Genomic DNA, 19,319 nt, shown 5'->3' on the forward strand with positions numbered 1-19,319 from the left:
ACCTCTCCATCCACCTAGCACCCACAGTGACCTCTCCCTCCCCCAGCACCCACAGTGACCTCTCCCTCCCACAGTGACCTCTCCCTCCACCTAGCACCCACAGTGACCTCTCCCTCCCACAGTGACCTCTCCCTTCACCTACCACCCACAATCACCTCTCCCTCCCCAGCTCTAGCAGTGATCCTGCCTACCCCAGCACCCACACTGACCTATCCTTCCCCCAGCACCCACAGTGGTCTTTCCCTCCCCCAGAGGCTACCCTCCTGTCCCCTGCAGCACTTACAGGGACCTCCCATCCCAAAAGCAGCGCCCACACTGATCTCTCCCAACACACAGCATCCACAACTACTCCCTCCTCCAATAACTACAATGACCTCTCCCAGCACCCACAGTGACCTCCCCTTCCTCCAGCACTCATACTGACCTCTTCCTTCCACAGAACCCACAGTGACCTACCCTTCCACCAGCACCCACACTGACCTCTACCTCCCCCAGCAACCACACTGACCTCTACCTCTCCTAGCAGCAACTATGCTATTCATAGCAGTACCCACAGTGACCGCCCACTCCCTGCACCCACCGCAATCCCACCAATATTCAGCACCCACATTACACTCAACCAGTAACCCCCACTATAGCAAGCACCCAGTACTTGCACCAAGCAACTTTCACCCAATACTTATATCCGACCTCCATATGGCACTTAGTACTTGCATCATTCACCCTATAGCTGGCACCCAGTACTCACACCCACTTGGCACAGTACTTGCACATTATCTGAACTCACATAAACTAGTACTAGCACCCAAAGTACCTGCACTCAGAATCCACATGACACACAATGCCCACCCATAGCTAGCACCTAGTGGAGGCAATGCACCAAGTATTCGCACCAATGTACCTGCACCCAACACCCACATGTTTCATCTGCAGTAGTTCCAGTTGCACTAAGCCTCCACTTGGTGCCCAGCACAAACACCAAGCACTCACATATGACATCTAGTACTTGCACCCAGAACTCACAATGGACTGAGTAACTGCAATCAACACCTACATGATGCTTGACACCAACCCATACAGCCAGAATGCACATGACACCCTGTGCCAGCACCCAGATCCCACATGGCACCCAGCTTCTGCATTTAGCACCCACATGACAACAAATACCCCACTAGCCAGCACCCATTACCCAGATGTTACCATGTACTTGCTCCCAGTACCCACTTGGCACTCAATATTTGCACCTAAGACCCACATGACACCCTATAACCCCCATAATCAACACCCACATGGCACAGTACTCACACAGCACAAAGTTCCAAAGCCATTATATGCACCTAGTACCCATCCATGGCCAGCACTCAAATAGCAACCAGTACCCACCCTTGGTCTGAACCCATATGAGACTCAGTACTCTCCCATGGCACACATCCAGACCACACATGGCACTACCTACACTCATGTCCAACACTCACATGGCTCCCTGTATCAATTAGCACTCACATGGCACCCACTATTGTTTATCGCCTTCTGCTACTCATTCAGCACCCAATATAGCATAGCATCCACTGCAAATAAACACCCAATACAAACTGGACCTTGGTACCCACAGCAGCTTGACACGGACTGTACTTTGGCACATCGGCACCCACTGCAACTTAGCACAAACTGGACCTTTGCGTCTTACCACCCACTGCATCTGTGCACCCACTGCACCTTGGCACTTACTGCAGTTTTGCATCTACTAATGCTTAGCAACCACTGCATATTGGCAACCACTGCTTCTTTGCCTGAAAAGAAGCTTGGGTGCTGATCTAGAGGGACAGAGGTCCCAGTAATGAAAGGTGAATCCATGCCTACATCAGGCTCCACTGTGCCCACTCTAATAGTGCGCACCTATGACTGCTGATTTGAGGGTGGTGGCACCAAAGAAGTTGGTTGGAAGAAGACACAAAGTCTGCCTGATACTTCTATAAAGGTGTGTGTGTGTGTGTGTGTGTGTGTGTGTGTGTGTGTGTGTGTGTGTGTGTGTGTGTGTGTGTGTGTGTGTGTGTGTGTGTGTGTGTGTGTGTGTGTGTGTGTGTGTGTGTGTGTGTGTGTGTGGTGGTGGTGGTGGTGGTGGGGGGGGGGGGTTAAGACTGCCTAGTGCTTTCTGGAGAAGGGGTATTACATACACAATTTAGCACGATTTATCGATTAGGGCCCCTTTTTAAAATTTGAGCTCCCCCCTTGAGAATCCTCTGCACGGCCCTGCCGATCGTTACAGAGCCCTAGCAAAAATGATCTTTACAGCACCATTCTGAGGGGAGCAATGTGTCACTTGGGTAGAGTATGCGCTAAGTTTGCTGCTCTTCCATGAGTTTGGTAACCGGTGACACTCTTACCTGGGAGTGTGGGATGAATTGCTCCAGCTGTGGCCTTCAGTCTGGTTGTAGCATCAGGGGGGAGATGCGGGACTGTTACTGGAGGAACAAAAAGAAAACTACAATAAATGATGGATGATTTCAGCCTGACCTCCTATGTGCTGCGGTTTTCTGTCCCCCGGGGTTTCCCTCCAGCTCTTCACCAGGAGAGGAAGTGTCGGGGCAGAGCTGCACTGCAGATCCAAAAGGATTTCGGTTTTACATTGTTGTCTCTGTCTACCAGTCATGATGGCCCGAACGGTTCGAATGCAAACGTGTTTGCGTGAACAACGTGAGTTCGTGTTCCCATCGAAACTTTATGCGAGTTCGACCTGCCCCCTATACTACATCATTGGGCTATATACCAGTCCGTGCATACCTTTCACTGCATCTGTGTGACCGCACGCTGTTTTATATACCAAATACCAGCAGTCAGTGCATCCATTTTCACTGCACTTGTGTGACTGCACATTGTTATACCAAAAGTCACTGCATACCTTTCACTGCACCTGTGTGACTGCACATTGTTCTACCAGCAGTCCCTGCATACCTTTCACTGCACCTGTGTGACTGCACATTCTTATACCAGCAGTCACTGCAACCTTTTCACTGCACCTGTGTGACTGCACATTGTTATACCAGCAGTCATTGCATACCTTTCACAGTTAGTGTATAAAGTGGATCAGCACCAATGGATAAATGACGTGCAGTGATCGCCCCTGGAGTGCACAGGGATATCCAAGCAAATAAGTTCTCAGGATCCGCACCGTCTAAAATCTTCTTTTATTTCAGCTTTTTAAAATTCCATAGCAGGCATAAAATATGTGTATCACACAGCCATGACGCACAGCGTTTCAGAATAGCTCTTTCTTCTGATGGCGTCAGACACACACTCAATCAACAGACAAAAAAGCCTTGCTTAAATAGTTCCAAAGTGGACCTGATGGAAGACTTCTCATTAGCATAAATGCAAATATATGCAAATACATATCCCTTTCCGCTTTGTACGTTTGGTGGGCTGTGATGTCAGTCTTGAAGTTTATACTATAACCTTGCAGATGATTGGCTAGAGACAATCTTTATGCTGAAATAGATGTGATCAGCTAGTACAAGTTTAGCTGACCCCATTGCTGAGGATTTGTTACAATGAGTGACACTGGCTCTGCACCTTTGTGTGTGGTATGCTGTGTCAGAGTAACTTTTACAAGATTCCTGTGAAGCTTTGGCTGTTTTGTCTCTGGCTTGAAAACATATTAGCCTCTATGGAGGTGTGTAGGCAGTAGTCCTATTGGCTTTGAAAAGGATATGTATTTACATATATTTGCATTTATGTTAATGAGAAGTTTTCCATCAAAGATTCCTGTGAAGCTTTGGCTGTTTCTGTCTCTGGCTTGAAAACATATTAACCTCTATAGAGATGTGTAGGCAGTATTCCTATTGGCTTGGAAAGGGATATGTATTTGCATATATTTGCATTTATGCTAATGAGAAGTCTTCCATCAGGTCCACTTTGGAACTATTTAAGCAAGGCTTTTTTGTCTGTTGATTGAGTGTGTGTCTGACGCCATCAGAAGAAAGAGCTATTCTGAAACGCTGTGCGTCATGGCTGTGTGATACACATATTTTATGCCTGCTATGGAATTTTAAAAAGCTGAAATAAAAGAAGATTTTAGACGGTGCGGATCCTGAGAACTTAATTGCATACCTTTCACTGCATCTGTGTGACTGCACATTGTTATAACAGCAGTCCCTGCATACCTTTCACTGCACCTGTGTGACTGCAAATTGTTTTATATACCAGTCACTGCATACCTTTCACTGCACCTGTGTGACTGCACATTCTTATACCAGCAGTCACTGCAACCTTTTCACTGCACCTGTGTGACTGCACATTCTTATACCAGCAGTCACTGCATACCTTTCACTGCACCTGTGTGACTGCAAATTGTTTTATATACCCGTCAGTGCATACCTTTCACTGCATCTGTGACTGAACAATGTATTATACCAGCAGTCAGTGTATACCTTTTACTGCACCTGTGTGACTGCGCATTGTATTATACCAGCAGTCAGTGTATACCTTTCACTGCATCTGTGTGACTGCACATTGTATTAGTCAAATCAGTGCTGTAACGCTGGCTGTGATGCAGGCTATGAAGTGTACACTGAATATACGATAATCGAGGTCAGATCGTCAACTGAGGTCATACACGAAGTCAGAGATATTCGGTACACATGGACACGGAGGCAGAGCAAGGTCAATAACAGACTAGGATCATACACTGGTAACCAGATGGCTAAAGTACAGTGGGCTAAGACAGGTGCAAAAAAATTATACAGGCCGAAGTCATACACATAGGTCAGATGTCAATCATATTGGAAGGATCAAACAGGAGCGAAGTCAGGGACAGGCCGAGTCATACACAGATATCAGATGGCAGTAATACAGAGGAGCTAGGCAGATTCGAGGTAAAGATGCAGGCAAAGGTCGATACACAGAACAATATACAATATTACAATAATACAATACTGACTGACTACAGTATATGTATATCGCGCTGATGCCCAATATATGAAATGTAGCTCTCCGGAACTTTAACTAGACTAAGTAGTAAAGCAAGGTCCAGCGCTCAGAGAACTGAAGGCAATCACGGACAACGAGTAACTGAATGCCCAGGGTTTATATAGCAGGAATAGAGCACAGACCAAGCCCCCAGGAAAATCAGACCAATCAGCAACGTCCCTGCAGCAAGTGTCAGCTGACCGCAGGAATCAGCTGACACACTTCAGACACGCTTCCTTAACCTATAAAGGCAGTTCTGAGCTGTGCGCGTCCTCCTAAAGAGACTGCCAGAAACAACACATTGACCCACATCTACAGGGGAGCCGGGGATGTGAACATGCTGATTTCGTCTACAGCGGAGCTGGGGGTTCCGACCGACCAAAGAGGGGGAGGAAGCTTCCTCCAGCTGCTCAGATCAGCCTGCAGAGACAACACCAAGTAAGTTTGTTACAGGTGCATACCTTCACTTCATTCCCCCCAATATGGTCAAAACAAAAGGCAAAGGCAGAGCCAGAGGCAGGCCACCAGGCAGGTCTGTTTGATAGAGTTGGGCCGAACCTCCGATTTTAGGTTCGCGAACCGGGTTCGCGAACTTTCGCGTAACGTTCGGTTCGCGTTAAAGTTCGCGAACCGCAATAGACTTCAATGGGGATGCGAACTTTGAAAAAAAAAAATTATGCTGGCCACAAAAGTGATGGAAAAGATGTTTCAAGGGGTCTAACACCTGGAGGGGGGCATGGCGGAGTGGGATACACGTCAAAAGTCCCCGGGAAAAATCTGGATTTGACGCAAAGCAGCGTTTTAAGGGCAGAAATGACATTGAATGCTAAATGACAGGCCTAAAGTGCTTTAAAACATCTTGCATGTGTATACATCAATCAGGTAGTGTAATTAAGGTACTGCTTCACACTGACACACCAAACTCACCGTGTAACGCACCGCAAACAGCTGTTTGTGTAGTGACGGCCGTGCTGGACTGGTGCGCACCATGGCGAGAGTGCAGGTTTTGGTGGCTTTACAGCCCATATGGTCGCCTGGCTGATGTAGCTGAATGACAGAACAGTGACTGTCCAGTTGATCAAATTTGGTCTGACCACAATGAGGCAACGACCTTATTATCGTGGGTGTGCCCCCCGAGACACTCATCTAGGCGCCGGTCATTGCTTCATTGTGATACGCAAGCCCCTTCACCACGGCAAGGTAATGATCACGAAGGGGAATGGGCGCATGTACATGCCTTTTCTTTTGTTGTTGCAGCTGCCCACAGTGCAGCCAGAAAAATTAGGCAGTCATGTACACGCACCAGAAAAATTATTACAGCGGCCGCTGCTAGCAGCGGCCTAAAAAATTCAGCAATCTGCTTGGAATCCCGGACCCTGTTGGTGGTGGCGGAGAAGGTAGTCAAGCGGCCTGCAGGCAGACATGCTGTGTGGAGGGACTGGGAGCGACTTAGTCTTCTTGGGGCAGGCCAGGCAGCCAGTCACACGGCGTGCAGGCAGAGATGCTGTGTGTGCGGGGACTGACTTAGTCTTGGGGCGAGCAGCAGCCCTCCGGGATCCATGCCTCATTCATTTTGATAAAGGTGAGGTACTTAACACTTTTGTGACTTAGGCGACTTCTCTTCTCAGTGACAATGCCTCCAGCTGTGCTGAAGGTCCTTTCTGACAGGACGCTTGCGGCAGGGCAGGAGAGAAGTTGGATGGCAAATTGGGACAGCTCTGGCCACAGGTCAAGCCTGCGCACCCAGTAGTTCAAGGGTTCCTCATCGCTGTTCACAGCAGTGTCTACATCCACACTTAAGGCCAGGTAGTCGGCTACCTGCCGTTCCAGGCGTTGGTGGAGGGTGGATCCGGAAGGGCTACGGCGAGGCGTTGGACTAAAGAACGTCCGCATGTCCGACATCACCATGAGATCGCTGGAGCGTCCTGTCTTTGACTGTGTGGACACGGGAGGAGGATTAGTGGCAGTGGTACCTTGCTGGCGTTGTGCTGTCACATCACCCTTAAAGGCATTGTAAAGCATAGTTGACAGCTGGTTCTGCATGTGCTGCATCCTTTCCACCTTCAGGTGAGTTGGTAACAGGTCCGCCACTTTGTGCCTGTACCGAGGGTCTAGTAGTGTGGCCACCCAGTACAGCTCATTCCCCTTGAGGTTTTTTATACGGGGGTCCCTCAACAGGCAGGACAGCATAAAAGACGACATCTGCACAAAGTCGGATCCAGATGTACCATCCATCTCCTCTTGCTCTTCCTCAGTGATGTCACGTAAGTCAACCTCCTCCCCCCAGCCGCGAACAATACTACGGGAAGGTTGAGCAGCACAAGCCCCATGCGACGCCTGCTGCGGGTGTTCTCCTGCCACCGTCCCCTCCTCCTCCTCCTCCCCCAAAGAAACACCTTGCTCATCATCCTCTGAGTCTGACTCATCTTCTGCACACGACTTCTCTTCTTCCTCCTCCTCCCCACTCTGTGCTGCCGCAGGTGTTGAGGAAACAGCTGGGTCTGATGAAAATTGGTCCCATGCCTGTTCCTGCCGTAACGGTTCCTGGTCACGCTCATTCGCAGCTTCATCCGCCACTCTACGCACAGCACGCTCCAAGAAGTAAGCGTAGGGAATTAATTGGCTGATGGTGCCCTCACTGCGGCTCACCAGGTTGGTCACCTCCTCAAACGGCCGCATGAGCCTGCATGCATTTTTCATCAGTGTCCAGTTGTCGGGCCAGAACATCCCCATCTTCCCAGACTGTTTCATTCTACTGTAGTTGTAGAGGTACTGGGTGACGGCTTTCTTCTGTTCTAGCAGGCGGGAGAACATAAGCAGGGTCGAATTCCAGCGAGTCGGGCTATCGCAAATGAGGCGTCTCACTGGCATGTTGTTTTTCCGCTGAATTTCCGCAAAGCGTGCCATGGCTGTGTAAGACCGCCTCAAATGCCCACAGAACTTCCTGGCCTGCTTCAGGACATCCGCTAAGCCAGGGTACTTTGACACAAATCTTTGAACAACTAGATTCAATTTCATGACATGTGCCATGCAGGGTATGTGTGTCAGCTTCCCCATATGCAAAGCGGCAAGCAGATTGCTGCCGTTGTTGCACACCACGTTGCCTATCTCCAGGTGGTGCAGGGTCAGCCACTCATCCACCTGTTTCTTAAGAGCAGCCAGGAGAGCTGCTCCAGTGTGACTCTCCGCTTTGAGACAAGACATGTCTAAGATGGCGTGACACCGTCGTACCTGACATGCAGCATAGGCCCTGCGGAGCTGGGGCTGTGTAGCTGGAGAGGAGAACTGCCACTCAGCCAAGGAGGAGGAGGACAGCGAAGAGCATGTAGCAGGAGGAGAGGAGGTGGCAGGAGGCCTGCCTGCAAGCCGTGGAGGTGTCACAATTTGGTCCGCTGCGCCCTGCTTGCCATCGTTCACCACCAGGTTGACCCAATGGGCTGTGTACGTAATGTAGCGGCCCTGCCCGTGCTTGGCAGACCAGGCATCCGTGGTCAGGTGTACCCTTGACCCAACGCTCTTCGCAAGAGATGACACCACTTGCCTCTCAACTTCACGGTGCAGTTGGGGTATGGCCTTTCTCGAAAAATAAGTGCGGCCTGGCATCTTCCACTGCGGTGTTCCGATGGCCACAAATTTACGGAAGGCCTCAGAGTCCACCAGCCGGTATGGTAACAGCTGGCGAGCTAACAGTTCCGCCACGCCAGCTGTCAGACGCCGGGCAAGGGGGTGACTGGCCGAAATTGGCTTCTTCCGCTCAAACATTACCTTCAAGGACACCTGACTGCTGCTGTGGGCAGAGGAGCAGGAAGCGCTCAAGGGCAGAGGCCGAGTGGAGGAGGGTGCCTGTGAAGGTGGAAGGGAGAAAGCGGCAGAAGCAGATGATGCACCTGAAGGAGAAAGAGGAGAAGGAGGGTGACTTTTCTTTTGTGTGCTGCTGCTGCTTTTGCTCAGGTGGCCATCCCATTGCTGTTTGTGCCTTTTCTCCAGGTGCCTTCGTAAGGCACTTGTCCCTACGTGAGTGTTGGCCTTTCCACGGCTCAATTTTTGTTGGCAGAGCGAACAGATGGCTTTGGTCCGATCTGAGGCACACACATTAAAAAATTTCCACACCGCTGAGCCACCCTGGGATGTGGGCACTATGGGGACCTCAGCAGCTGATGCTGAAGGGCAAGTTGGCTGGCTGTAAATAGGTGGCGATACATGGTGCCGGACACTGCCACCAGCTGTTTCTGACGAAGAGCTGCCCCAGCTTCTTTCAGCAACTTCTCTCCTCCTACTACTCTCTGACTCCCCCTCTGAACTGTCCCCCTCTTCATCTCCTCTATTGGGAACATACAGAGGATCCCTATCATCGTCATCATCATAATCATCCTGCCCAGCTTCGCTTGCCTCAGACAAATCCAAACATGCACCATCAGTAGGTCCTTCATCCTTCTTACACGTTACATCCATAGTGTTGCCGCGTAACTCAGACATATGAGCTGGTGAAAATTCATCTGGCTGTAACAACAATGGCTGTGCATCAGTGATTTCAACACTAAATAATTCTTGCGAAGTGTCAAATGCAGCGGAAGTGGTGCTAGTAGTAGCGCTGGTGGCTGAGCAAGATGAGGTGTTCTGTGTCGCTAAATACTCAACCACGTCCTGACAATCTTGGGAGGTGATGGGACGTGCCTTCTTCCGAGCACTGTACTGTGGGCCAGGTCCACACGAAATTACATTTACACGACCTCGCGCAGACCTGCCGGGTGGCCTTCCTCTGGCTCTGGCACTACCTCTTGCTCTACCTGTTTTGTCCATATCGGGTATGCACGGAGTGGTATATCACACTGCGTGCACTCACGTAGGTAGGTGGGTTCACTTAACTGCACAGGTATGCGCACTGATGCTGTGGGTTCACTGAACAGAACAGGTATACAGTGGCGGGTTCCTGCAGTGGCAGGTTCACTGAACAGAACAGGTATGCAGTGGCGGGTTCACTGAACAGTACAGGTATACAGTGGCGGGTTCACTGAACACAACAGGTATGCAGTGGCGGGTTCACTGAACAGAACAGATATACAGTAGCGGGTCCACTGAACAGAACAGGTATACAGTGGCGGGTTCACTGAACACAACAGGTATGCAGTGGCGGGTTCACTGAACAGGTATACAGTGGCGGGTTCACTGAACAGAACAGGTATACAGTGGCAGGTTCACTGAACAGAACAGGTATGCAGTGGCGGGTTCACTGAACAGTACAGGTATACAGTGGCGGGTTCACTGAACAGAACAGGTATACAGTGGCGGGTCCACTGAACAGAACAGGTATGCAGTGGCGGGTTCACAGAACAGGTATGCAGTGGCAGGTTCACTGAACACAACAGGTATGCAGTGGCGGGTTCACTGAACAGGTATACAGTGGCGGGTCCACTGAACAGAACAGGTATGCAGTGGCAGGTTCACTGAACACAACAGGTATGCAGTGGCGGGTTCACTGAACAGAACAGGTATACAGTGGCGGGTTCACTGAACAGAACAGGTATGCAGTGGCGGGTTCACAGAACAGGTATGCAGTGGCAGGTTCACTGAACACAACAGGTATGCAGTGGCGGGTTCACTGAACAGGTATACAGTGGCGGGTCCACTGAACAGAACAGGTATGCAGTGGCAGGTTCACTGAACAGAACAGGTATGCAGTGGCAGGTTCACTGAACAGAATAGGTATGCAGTGGCGGGTTCACTGAACAGTACAGGTATACAGTGGCGGGTTCACTGAACACAACAGGTATGCAGTGGCGGGTTCACTGAACAGAACAGGTATACAGTAGCGGGTCCACTGAACAGTACAGGTATACAGTGGCAGGTTCACTGAACAGAACAGGTATGCAGTGGCGGGTTCACTTAACAGAACAGGTATACAGTAGCGGGTCCACTGAACAGAACAGGTATGCAGTGGCGGGTTCACTGAACAGTACAGGTATACAGTGGCGGGTTCACTGAACAGAACAGGTATACAGTAGCGGGTCCACTGAACAGAACAGGTATGCAGTGGCGGGTTCACTGAACAGTACAGGTATACAGTGGCGGGTTCACAGAACAGGTATGCAGTGGCAGGTTCACTGAACAGAACAGGTATGCAGTGGCGGGTTCACTGAACAGAACAGGTATACAGTGGCGGGTTCACTGAACAGAACAGGTATACAGTGGTGGATTCACTGAACAGAACAGGTATACAGTGGCGGGTCCACTGAACAGAACAGGTATGCAGTGGCGGGTTCACAGAACAGGTATGCAGTGGCAGGTTCACTGAACACAACAGGTATGCAGTGGCGGGTTCACTGAACAGCACAGGTATACAGTAGCGGGTTCACTTAACAGAACAGGTATACAGTAGCGGGTCCACTGAACAGAACAGGTATGCAGTGGCGGGTTCACTGAACAGTACAGGTATACAGTGGCGGGTTCACAGAACAGGTATGCAGTGGCAGGTTCACTGAACAGAACAGGTATGCAGTGGCGGGTTCACTGAACAGGTATACAGTGGCGGGTTCACTGAACAGAACAGGTATACAGTGGTGGGTTCACTGAACAGAACAGGTATACAGTGACGGGTCCACTGAACAGAACAGGTATGCAGTGGCGGGTTCACAGAACAGGTATGCAGTGGTGGGTTCACTGAACACAACAGGTATGCAGTGGCGGGTTCACTGAACAGGTATACAGTGGCGGGTCCACTGAACAGAACAGGTATGCAGTGGCAGGTTCACTGAACACAACAGGTATGCAGTGGTGGGTTCACTGAACAGGTATGCAGTGGTGGGTTCACAGAACAGGTATGCAGTGGTGGGTTCACAGTACAGGTATGCAGTGGTGGGTTCACAGAACAGGTATGCAGTGGCAGGTTCACTGAACAGGTATGCAGTGGTGGGTTCACTGAACAGGTATGCAGTGGTGGGTTCACTGAAAAGGTATGCAGTGGTGGGTTCACAGTACAGGTATGCAGTGGTGGGTTCACAGAACAGGTATGCAGTGGTGGGTTCACTGAACAGGTATGCAGTGGTGGGTTCACTGAACAGGTATGCAGTGGTGGGTTCACAGAACAGGTATGCAGCCAGGAACAAGCTAAGCCTAACTAATCTTTCCCTATGAGAGACAGTCTGCAGCAGCTCGCCCTACTCTGACTAATGCAGGCACACGAGTGGCCGTAATGGCCGCCGCTGCCTGCCTTATATAAGGGGGGGTGGGGCTCCAGGGGCTAGTGTAGCCTAATTGGCTACACTGGGCCTGCTGACTGTGATGTAGAGGGTCAAAGTTGACCCTCCATGTGCATTATGGGGCGAACCGAACTTCCGCAAAGGTTCGCCTGCGGGACGCGAACGCGAACCACGGAAGTTCGCATGGAACCGTTCGCAGGCGAACCGTTCGGCCCAACTCTACTGTTTGAGGTTGAGGTGGCGTGATTTCGTGTGGCCCTGGACCAAAGAACAGTGTTCAGGAGGCACATGCCATCAACTCCCAAGATTGTCAGGACGTAGTTGACTATTTAACACTGTACACCTCATCTTCCGCAGCCACTAGCACTACTACTAGCACCACATTCGTTCCATTTGACACTTTGCAGGAGTTATTTGGTGGGGAATTAACTGATTCACAGCCATTATTGTTACAAGATGAAGGCGCTAAGCATGTTACACCACCTCATATGTCTGAGTTAGGCATCAGTATGGACGTAAGCTGTGAGGATGATGAAGTACCTGTAGTTGGTGCAGTTTTGGAGGTGTCTGATACAAGCGAAACTGTGGAGTATGATTATGATGATGATGATGATGATGATATTGCCATGGATGTCACATGGGATCCCAATAGACATGATGACCAGGGGGACAGTTCAGAGAGGGGGAATCAGAGAGGAGTAGGAGGAGACGAGTTGCTGAAAGAAGCAGGGGGAGCTCGTCGTCAGAAACAGCTGGTGGCAGTGTCCAGCAGCATGTGTTGCCACCTATGGACAGCCAGCCAACATGCCCTTCATGGTCAGCTGCTGCCGCCACCACCACCACCACAGTGCCATCATCCCAGGGCTCAGCGGTGTGGACATTTTTTTTGTGTGTCTGCCTCAGATGACAGCGATGCCATCTGCACTCTCTGCCACCAAAAATTGAGCCATGGAAAGACCAAGACCCGCGTAGGTACAACTGCCTTACGAAGGCAAATGATGAAAAAGCACAAACGGCAATGGGATGACCACCTGAGGAAAAGCAGCCCACAACAGCAAAGTCATCTTCAGCCGCTTTATAATTTGCACCTTCACAGCCACCCTCCTCCACTCCGCCTCTCACCTTGAGCGGTTCCTGCTCCTCTTCCCACAGCAGCCAAATGTTCATGAAGGAAATTTTTGAGCGGAAGAAGCCAATGTCTGCCAGTCACCCAGTTGCCCGGCGGCTGACAGCTTGCTTGGCGGAACTGTTAGCTCGCCAGCTTTTACCATACCAGCTGGTGGACTCTGAGGCCTTCCGAAAATTTGTGGCGATTGGGACACCGCAGTGGAAGATACCAGGCCACAATTATTTCTCAAAAAAGGCAATACCCAAACTGTACCGTGATGTTGAAAGGCAAGTGGTGTCATCTCTGGCACACAGCGTTAGGTCAAGGGTCCATCTGACCATGGGTGCCTGGTCTGCAAAGCACGGTCAGGGCAGGTACATTACTTATATGGCACATTGGGTCAACCCGGTGACCGATGGCAAGCAGGGAGTACGCGGCTGTGCAGTGGACCTAGTTGTGACACCTCCACGGCTTGCAGGCAGGCCTCCTGCCACCTCCTCTCCTTCTCCTCCTCTCCTCCTGGTACATCCTCTTCGCTGTCATCCTCCTCCTCCTTGGCTGAGTGGCAGTGCTACTCTACTGGTGCTGCGATCTCCTCTCCAGCTACACAGCCCCAGCTCCCCAGGGCCTATGCTGCATGCCAGGTACGACGATGTCACACCATCTTAGACAAGTCTTGCCTCAAAGCGGAGAGTCACACTGGAGCAGTTCTCCTGGCTGCTCTGAACAAACAGGTGGATCAGTGGCTGATCGGTAACGTGGTGTGTGACAACTGCAGCAATCTCATTTCGGCTTTGAATTTGGGAAAGCTGACACACGTACCCTGCATGGCACATGTGCTGAATCTAATAATTCAGAGATTTGTGTGTAAGTACCCAGGCTTACAGGACACTTAAAACAGGGGTGGAGGCTCCCAATGCATAAAGGATAGGCTAACAAGCTATTAATCTTATGAACAGAGAGGGAGTCTTACCTCTCTTGCAGAATTTGGACCAGTTTATGGAAAAAAGGTCTTTTATTCAAGCACATAAAATTGACAACGCGTTTCATGGGTACTTGCCCCCTTCCTCAGGTCAGTGTAAAAAACAGGTGCCTTAACTGCTATGGCTGTATAGCAAGACTGGCTTACAGGAGGTCCAGAAGCAGTCCAGGAAGGGGCATGGACTGTGGGGGCATGTGGGTATTTCAGGCTTTCCTACACGGCCATGGCACGCTTGGCCGATATTCAGCAGAGAAACAACTTGCCGGTGCGGTAGCTAGTGTTGGGCGAACATCTAGATGTTCGGGTTCGGGCCGAACAGGCCGAACATGGCCGCGATGTTCGGGTGTTCGACCCGAACTCCGAACATAATGGAAGTCAATGGAGACCCGAACTTTTGTGCTTTGTAAAGCCTCCTTACATGCTACATACCCCAAATTTAAAGGGTATGTGCACCTTGGGAGTGGGTACAAGAGGAAAAAAATTTTTAGCAAAAAGAGCTTATAGTTTTTGAGAAAATCGATTTTAAAGTTTCAAAGGGAAAACTGTCTTTTAAACGCGGGAAATGTCTGTTTTCTTTGCACAGGTAACATGCTTTTTGTCGGCATGCAGTCATAAATGTAATACATATAAGAGGTTCCAGGAAAAGGGACCGGTAACGCTAACCCAGCAGCAGCACATGTGATGGAACAGGAGGAGGGTGGCGCAGGAGGAGAAGGCCACGCTTTGAGACACAACAACCCAGGCCTTGCATGAGGACAAGAAGCGTGCGGATAGCAATTTGCATTTTGTCGCCATGCAGTCATAAATGTAATACAGATGAGAGGTTCAATAAACAGGGACCGGAAACGCTAACCCATCACAGATGTTCATTGTTCATGTTACTTGGTTGGGGTCCGGGAGTGTTGCATAGTCGTTTCCAATCCAGGATTGATTCATTTTAATTTGAGTCAGACGGTCTGCATTTTCTGTGGAGAGGCGGATACGCCGCCGATCTGTGACGATGCCTCCGGCAGCACTGAAACAGCGTTCCGACATAACGCTGGCTGCCGGGCAAGCCAGCACCTCTATTGCGTACATTGCCAGTTTGTGCCAGGTGTCTAGCTTCGATACCCAATAGTTGAAGGGTGCAGATGGATTGTTCAACACAGCTACGCCATCTGACATGTAGTCCTTGACCATCTTCTCCAGGCGATCGGTGTTGGAGGTGGATCTGCACGCTTGCTGTTCTGTGTGCTGCTGCATGGGTGTCAGAAAATTGTCCCACTCCAAGGACACTGCCGATACCATTCCCTTTTGGGCACTAGCTGCGGCTTGTGTTGTTTGCTGCCCTCCTGGTCGTCCTGGGTTTGCGGAAGTCAGTCTGTCGGCGTACAACTGGCTAGAGGAGGGGGAGGATGTCAATCTCCTCTCTAAAGTCTCCACAAGGGCCTGCTGGTATTCTTCCATTTTGACCTGTCTGGCTCTTTCTTCAAGCAGTTTTGGAACATTGTGTTTGTACCGTGGATCCAGAAGGGTATAAACCCAGTAATTGGTGTTGTCCAGAATGCGCACAATGCGTGGGTCGCGTTCAATGCAGTCCTAGGCCGAAGAGGTCATAGCCTAGGGTCACAAAACCTGTTTATTGGGCAATTTCAATGGTGGCGAGTCTGACGTACATAAATCGCAGCAATGGCCGTTAGCAACGTCTGAATCTCACGAAATGTCTCATGCAGGTAGAAGACATATTGTTAGACTTGGGCTCCAAAGATGGGTTCCCTACATCTCTGCAAACCAGAGTTACATGGCTCCAAATTTGGTAAAATCCCCCATAGGCTTTCATTGGGCCTCCTATTTACAGTTCCAAAATCTCACATCTTTTCAAAGGGCAATTACTCAGCAGTGGCAAATTTTCTAGCATTGTAGGGACCCTTAGGGGGAACATGACTGGTGAGTTTCGGGCCCCTAGGCCAAAGAGGTCATAGCCTAGGGTCACAAAAACCTGTTTATTGGGGCTATTTCAATGGTAGTGATGGTGACGTACATAAATCGCAGCAATGGCCGTTAGCAAAGTCTGAATCTCACAAAATGTCTCATGCAGGTAGAAGACATATTGTTAGACTTGGATTCCAAAGATGGAGTTCATATGTGAAATCAATCCTGGATTGGAAACGACTACGCAACACTCCCGGACCCCAACCAAGTAACATGAACAATGAACATCTGTGATGGGTCAGCGTTTCCGGTCCCTGTTTATTGAACCTCTCATCTGTATTACATTTATGACTGCATGGCGACAAAATGCAAATTGCTATCCGCACGCTTCTTGTCCTCATGCAAGGCCTGGGTTGTTGTGTCTCAAAGCGTGGCCTTCTCCTCCTGCGCCACCCTCCTCTTGTTCCATCACGTGTGCTGCTGCTGGGTTAGCGTTACCGGTCCCTTTTCCTGGAACCTCTTATATGTATTACATTTATGACTGCATGCCGACAAAAAGCATGTTACCTGTGCAAAGAAAACAGACATTTCCCACGTTTAAAAGACAGTTTTCCCTTTGAAACTTTAAAATCGATTTTCTCAAAAACTATAAGCTCTTTTTGCTAAAATTTTTTTTCCTCTTGTACCCACTCCCAAGGTGCACATACCCTGTAAATTTGGGGTATGTAGCATGTAAGGAGGCTTTACAAAGCACGAAAGTTCGGGTCCCCATTGACTTCCATTATGTTCGGAGTTCGGCCATGTTCGGCCCGAACCCGAACATCTAGATGTTCGCCCAACACTACACGTGACCCGTTCGGCCAATCACAGCGCTAACCGAACGTTCGGGTAACGTTCGGCCATGCGCTCTTAGTTCGGCCATATGGCCGAACAGTTTGGCCGAACACCATCAGGTGTTCGGCCGAACCCGAACATCACCCGAACAGGGTGATGTTCTGCAGAACCCGAACAGTGGCGAACACTGTTCGCCCAACACTAGCGGTAGTCCGACTCGCTGGAATTTGATGGAATTGACTGCCTGCTACAACAGGAGAAAGCCGTCAACGACTATCTGTACACCTACGGTCAAAAGTCAGGCTCTGGGGAGCTGGGAATTTTGTTGCCAAGGTACTGGATACTCATGCGTAATGCATGCAGGCTCATGCGTCCATTTGAGGAGGTGACAAACCTGGTGAGTCGCAGTGAAGGCGCCATCAGCAACTTGATCCCATATGCTTTCTTCCAGGAGCGTGCCGTGCGTAGAATGGTGGATAAAGCTGTAGAGGAGCGTGATCAGGAAGAGGAGGAAGAGTTGTGGGAGCCATCATGACCTGAACCAGATGTTTCGTCAACACCTGCGGCAGCACAGAGGAGGGGGAGGAGGAGTAGTGTGGGGAAGAGGAGTCAGATGAGGAAGGTGTTTTTTTTTTTTTTTTTTTTAGGAGGAGGCAAAAGAACAACCGCAGCAGGCATTGCAGGGGGCTTGTGCTGCTTACCTTTCCCATGGTATGGTTCATGGCTGGGGGGAGGAGGAGAACTTACCTGACATCACTGAGGAAGAGCAAGAGGAGATGGCTAATACGTCGGCATCCAACTTTGTGCAGATGGGGTCTTTCATGCTGTCCAGCCTGTTGAGGGACCCCCGTATAAAAAAACTCAAAGTGAATGAGCAGGGGCGTAACTAGAAATCACTGGGCCCCCCTGCGAATATTTGGATGGGGCCCCCCCCCATAGGTGCCAAACAATCGTAATGGGGCAGCGTTTCACTGTAAATTAATTGTAAAGTGGGCAGCATTTTACCAGACAATCGTAATGTGGGCCAGAAAATCGTAATGTGGACAGAGTTCACCAGAAAATTGTAATGTGGGCATCAGTCACCAGAAAATCCTAATGTGGGCAGCAGTCAGTCATCAGAATATCATAATGTGGGCAGCACACACCAGAAAATCCTAATGTGGGCAGCAGTCACCAGAAAATCCTTTTGTGGGCAGCAGTCACCAGAAAATCGCAATGTGGGCAGCAGTCACCAGAAAATCGCAATGTGGGCAGCAGTCACCAGAAAATCGCAATGTGGGCAGCAGACACCAGAAAATCGTAATGTGGGCAGCAGACACCTGAAAATCACAATGTGGGCAGCAGACACCTGAAAATCGTAATGTGGGCAGCATACACCAGAAAATCGTAATGTGGGCAGCAGACACCTGAAAATCACAATGTGGGCAGCAGACACCTGAAAATCGCAATGTGGGCAGCAGACACCTGAAAATCGTAATGTGGGCAGCAGGCACCTGAAAATTGTAATGTGGGCAGCAGACACCTGAAAATCGTAATGTGGGCAGCAGACACCTGAAAATCGCAATGTGGGCAGCAGTGACCAGAAAATCGTAATGTGGGCAGCAGTGACCAGAAAATCGCAATGTGGGCAGCAGACACCAGAAAATCGCAATGTGGGCAGCAGACACCTGAAAATCGTAATGTGGGCAGCATACACCAGAAAATCGTAATGTGGGCAGCAGACACCTGAAAATCGCAATGTGGGCAGCAGACACCTGAAAATCGCAATGTGGGCAGCAGACACCTGAAAATCGTAATGTGGGCAGCAGACACCAGAAAATCATAATGTGTGCAGCAGTGACCAGAAAATCGTAATGTGGGCAGCAGTGACCAGAAAATCGTAATGTGGACAGCAGTGACCAGAAAATCGCAATGTGGGCAGCAGACACCTGAAAATCCTAATGTGGGCAGCAGTCACCAGAAAATCCTTTTGTGGGCAGCAGTCACCAGAAAATCGCAATGTGGGCAGCAGTCACCAGAAAATCGCAATGTGGGCAGCAGTCACCAGAAAATCGCAATGTGGGCAGCAGACACCAGAAAATCGTAATGTGGGCAGCAGACACCTGAAAATCACAATGTGGGCAGCAGACACCTGAAAATCGTAATGTGGGCAGCATACACCAGAAAATCGTAATGTGGGCAGCAGACACCTGAAAATCACAATGTGGGCAGCAGACACCTGAAAATCGCAATGTGGGCAGCAGACACCTGAAAATCGTAATGTGGGCAGCAGGCACCTGAAAATTGTAATGTGGGCAGCAGACACCTGAAAATCGTAATGTGG

General features: G+C 50.0%; 1 protein-coding gene across 5 annotated transcripts in view; it reads right to left on the minus strand.

The window, feature by feature from the left end:
• Positions 1-19,319, minus strand: part of LOC137542578 (uncharacterized) — a 106,508-nt gene that overhangs the window by 63,530 nt on the left and 23,659 nt on the right. For all 5 annotated transcript variants that reach the window (XM_068264602.1, XM_068264606.1, XM_068264601.1 and 2 more), the window contains exon 3: positions 2,385-2,462. In XM_068264602.1, coding sequence (XP_068120703.1) covers positions 2,385-2,462 — 78 coding nt within the window. The remainder of the gene's footprint in view (positions 1-2,384; positions 2,463-19,319) is intronic.

Source organism: Hyperolius riggenbachi, chromosome 12, assembly GCF_040937935.1.
Source record: "Hyperolius riggenbachi isolate aHypRig1 chromosome 12, aHypRig1.pri, whole genome shotgun sequence".
Classification (NCBI taxonomy): Eukaryota; Metazoa; Chordata; class Amphibia; order Anura; family Hyperoliidae; genus Hyperolius; species Hyperolius riggenbachi.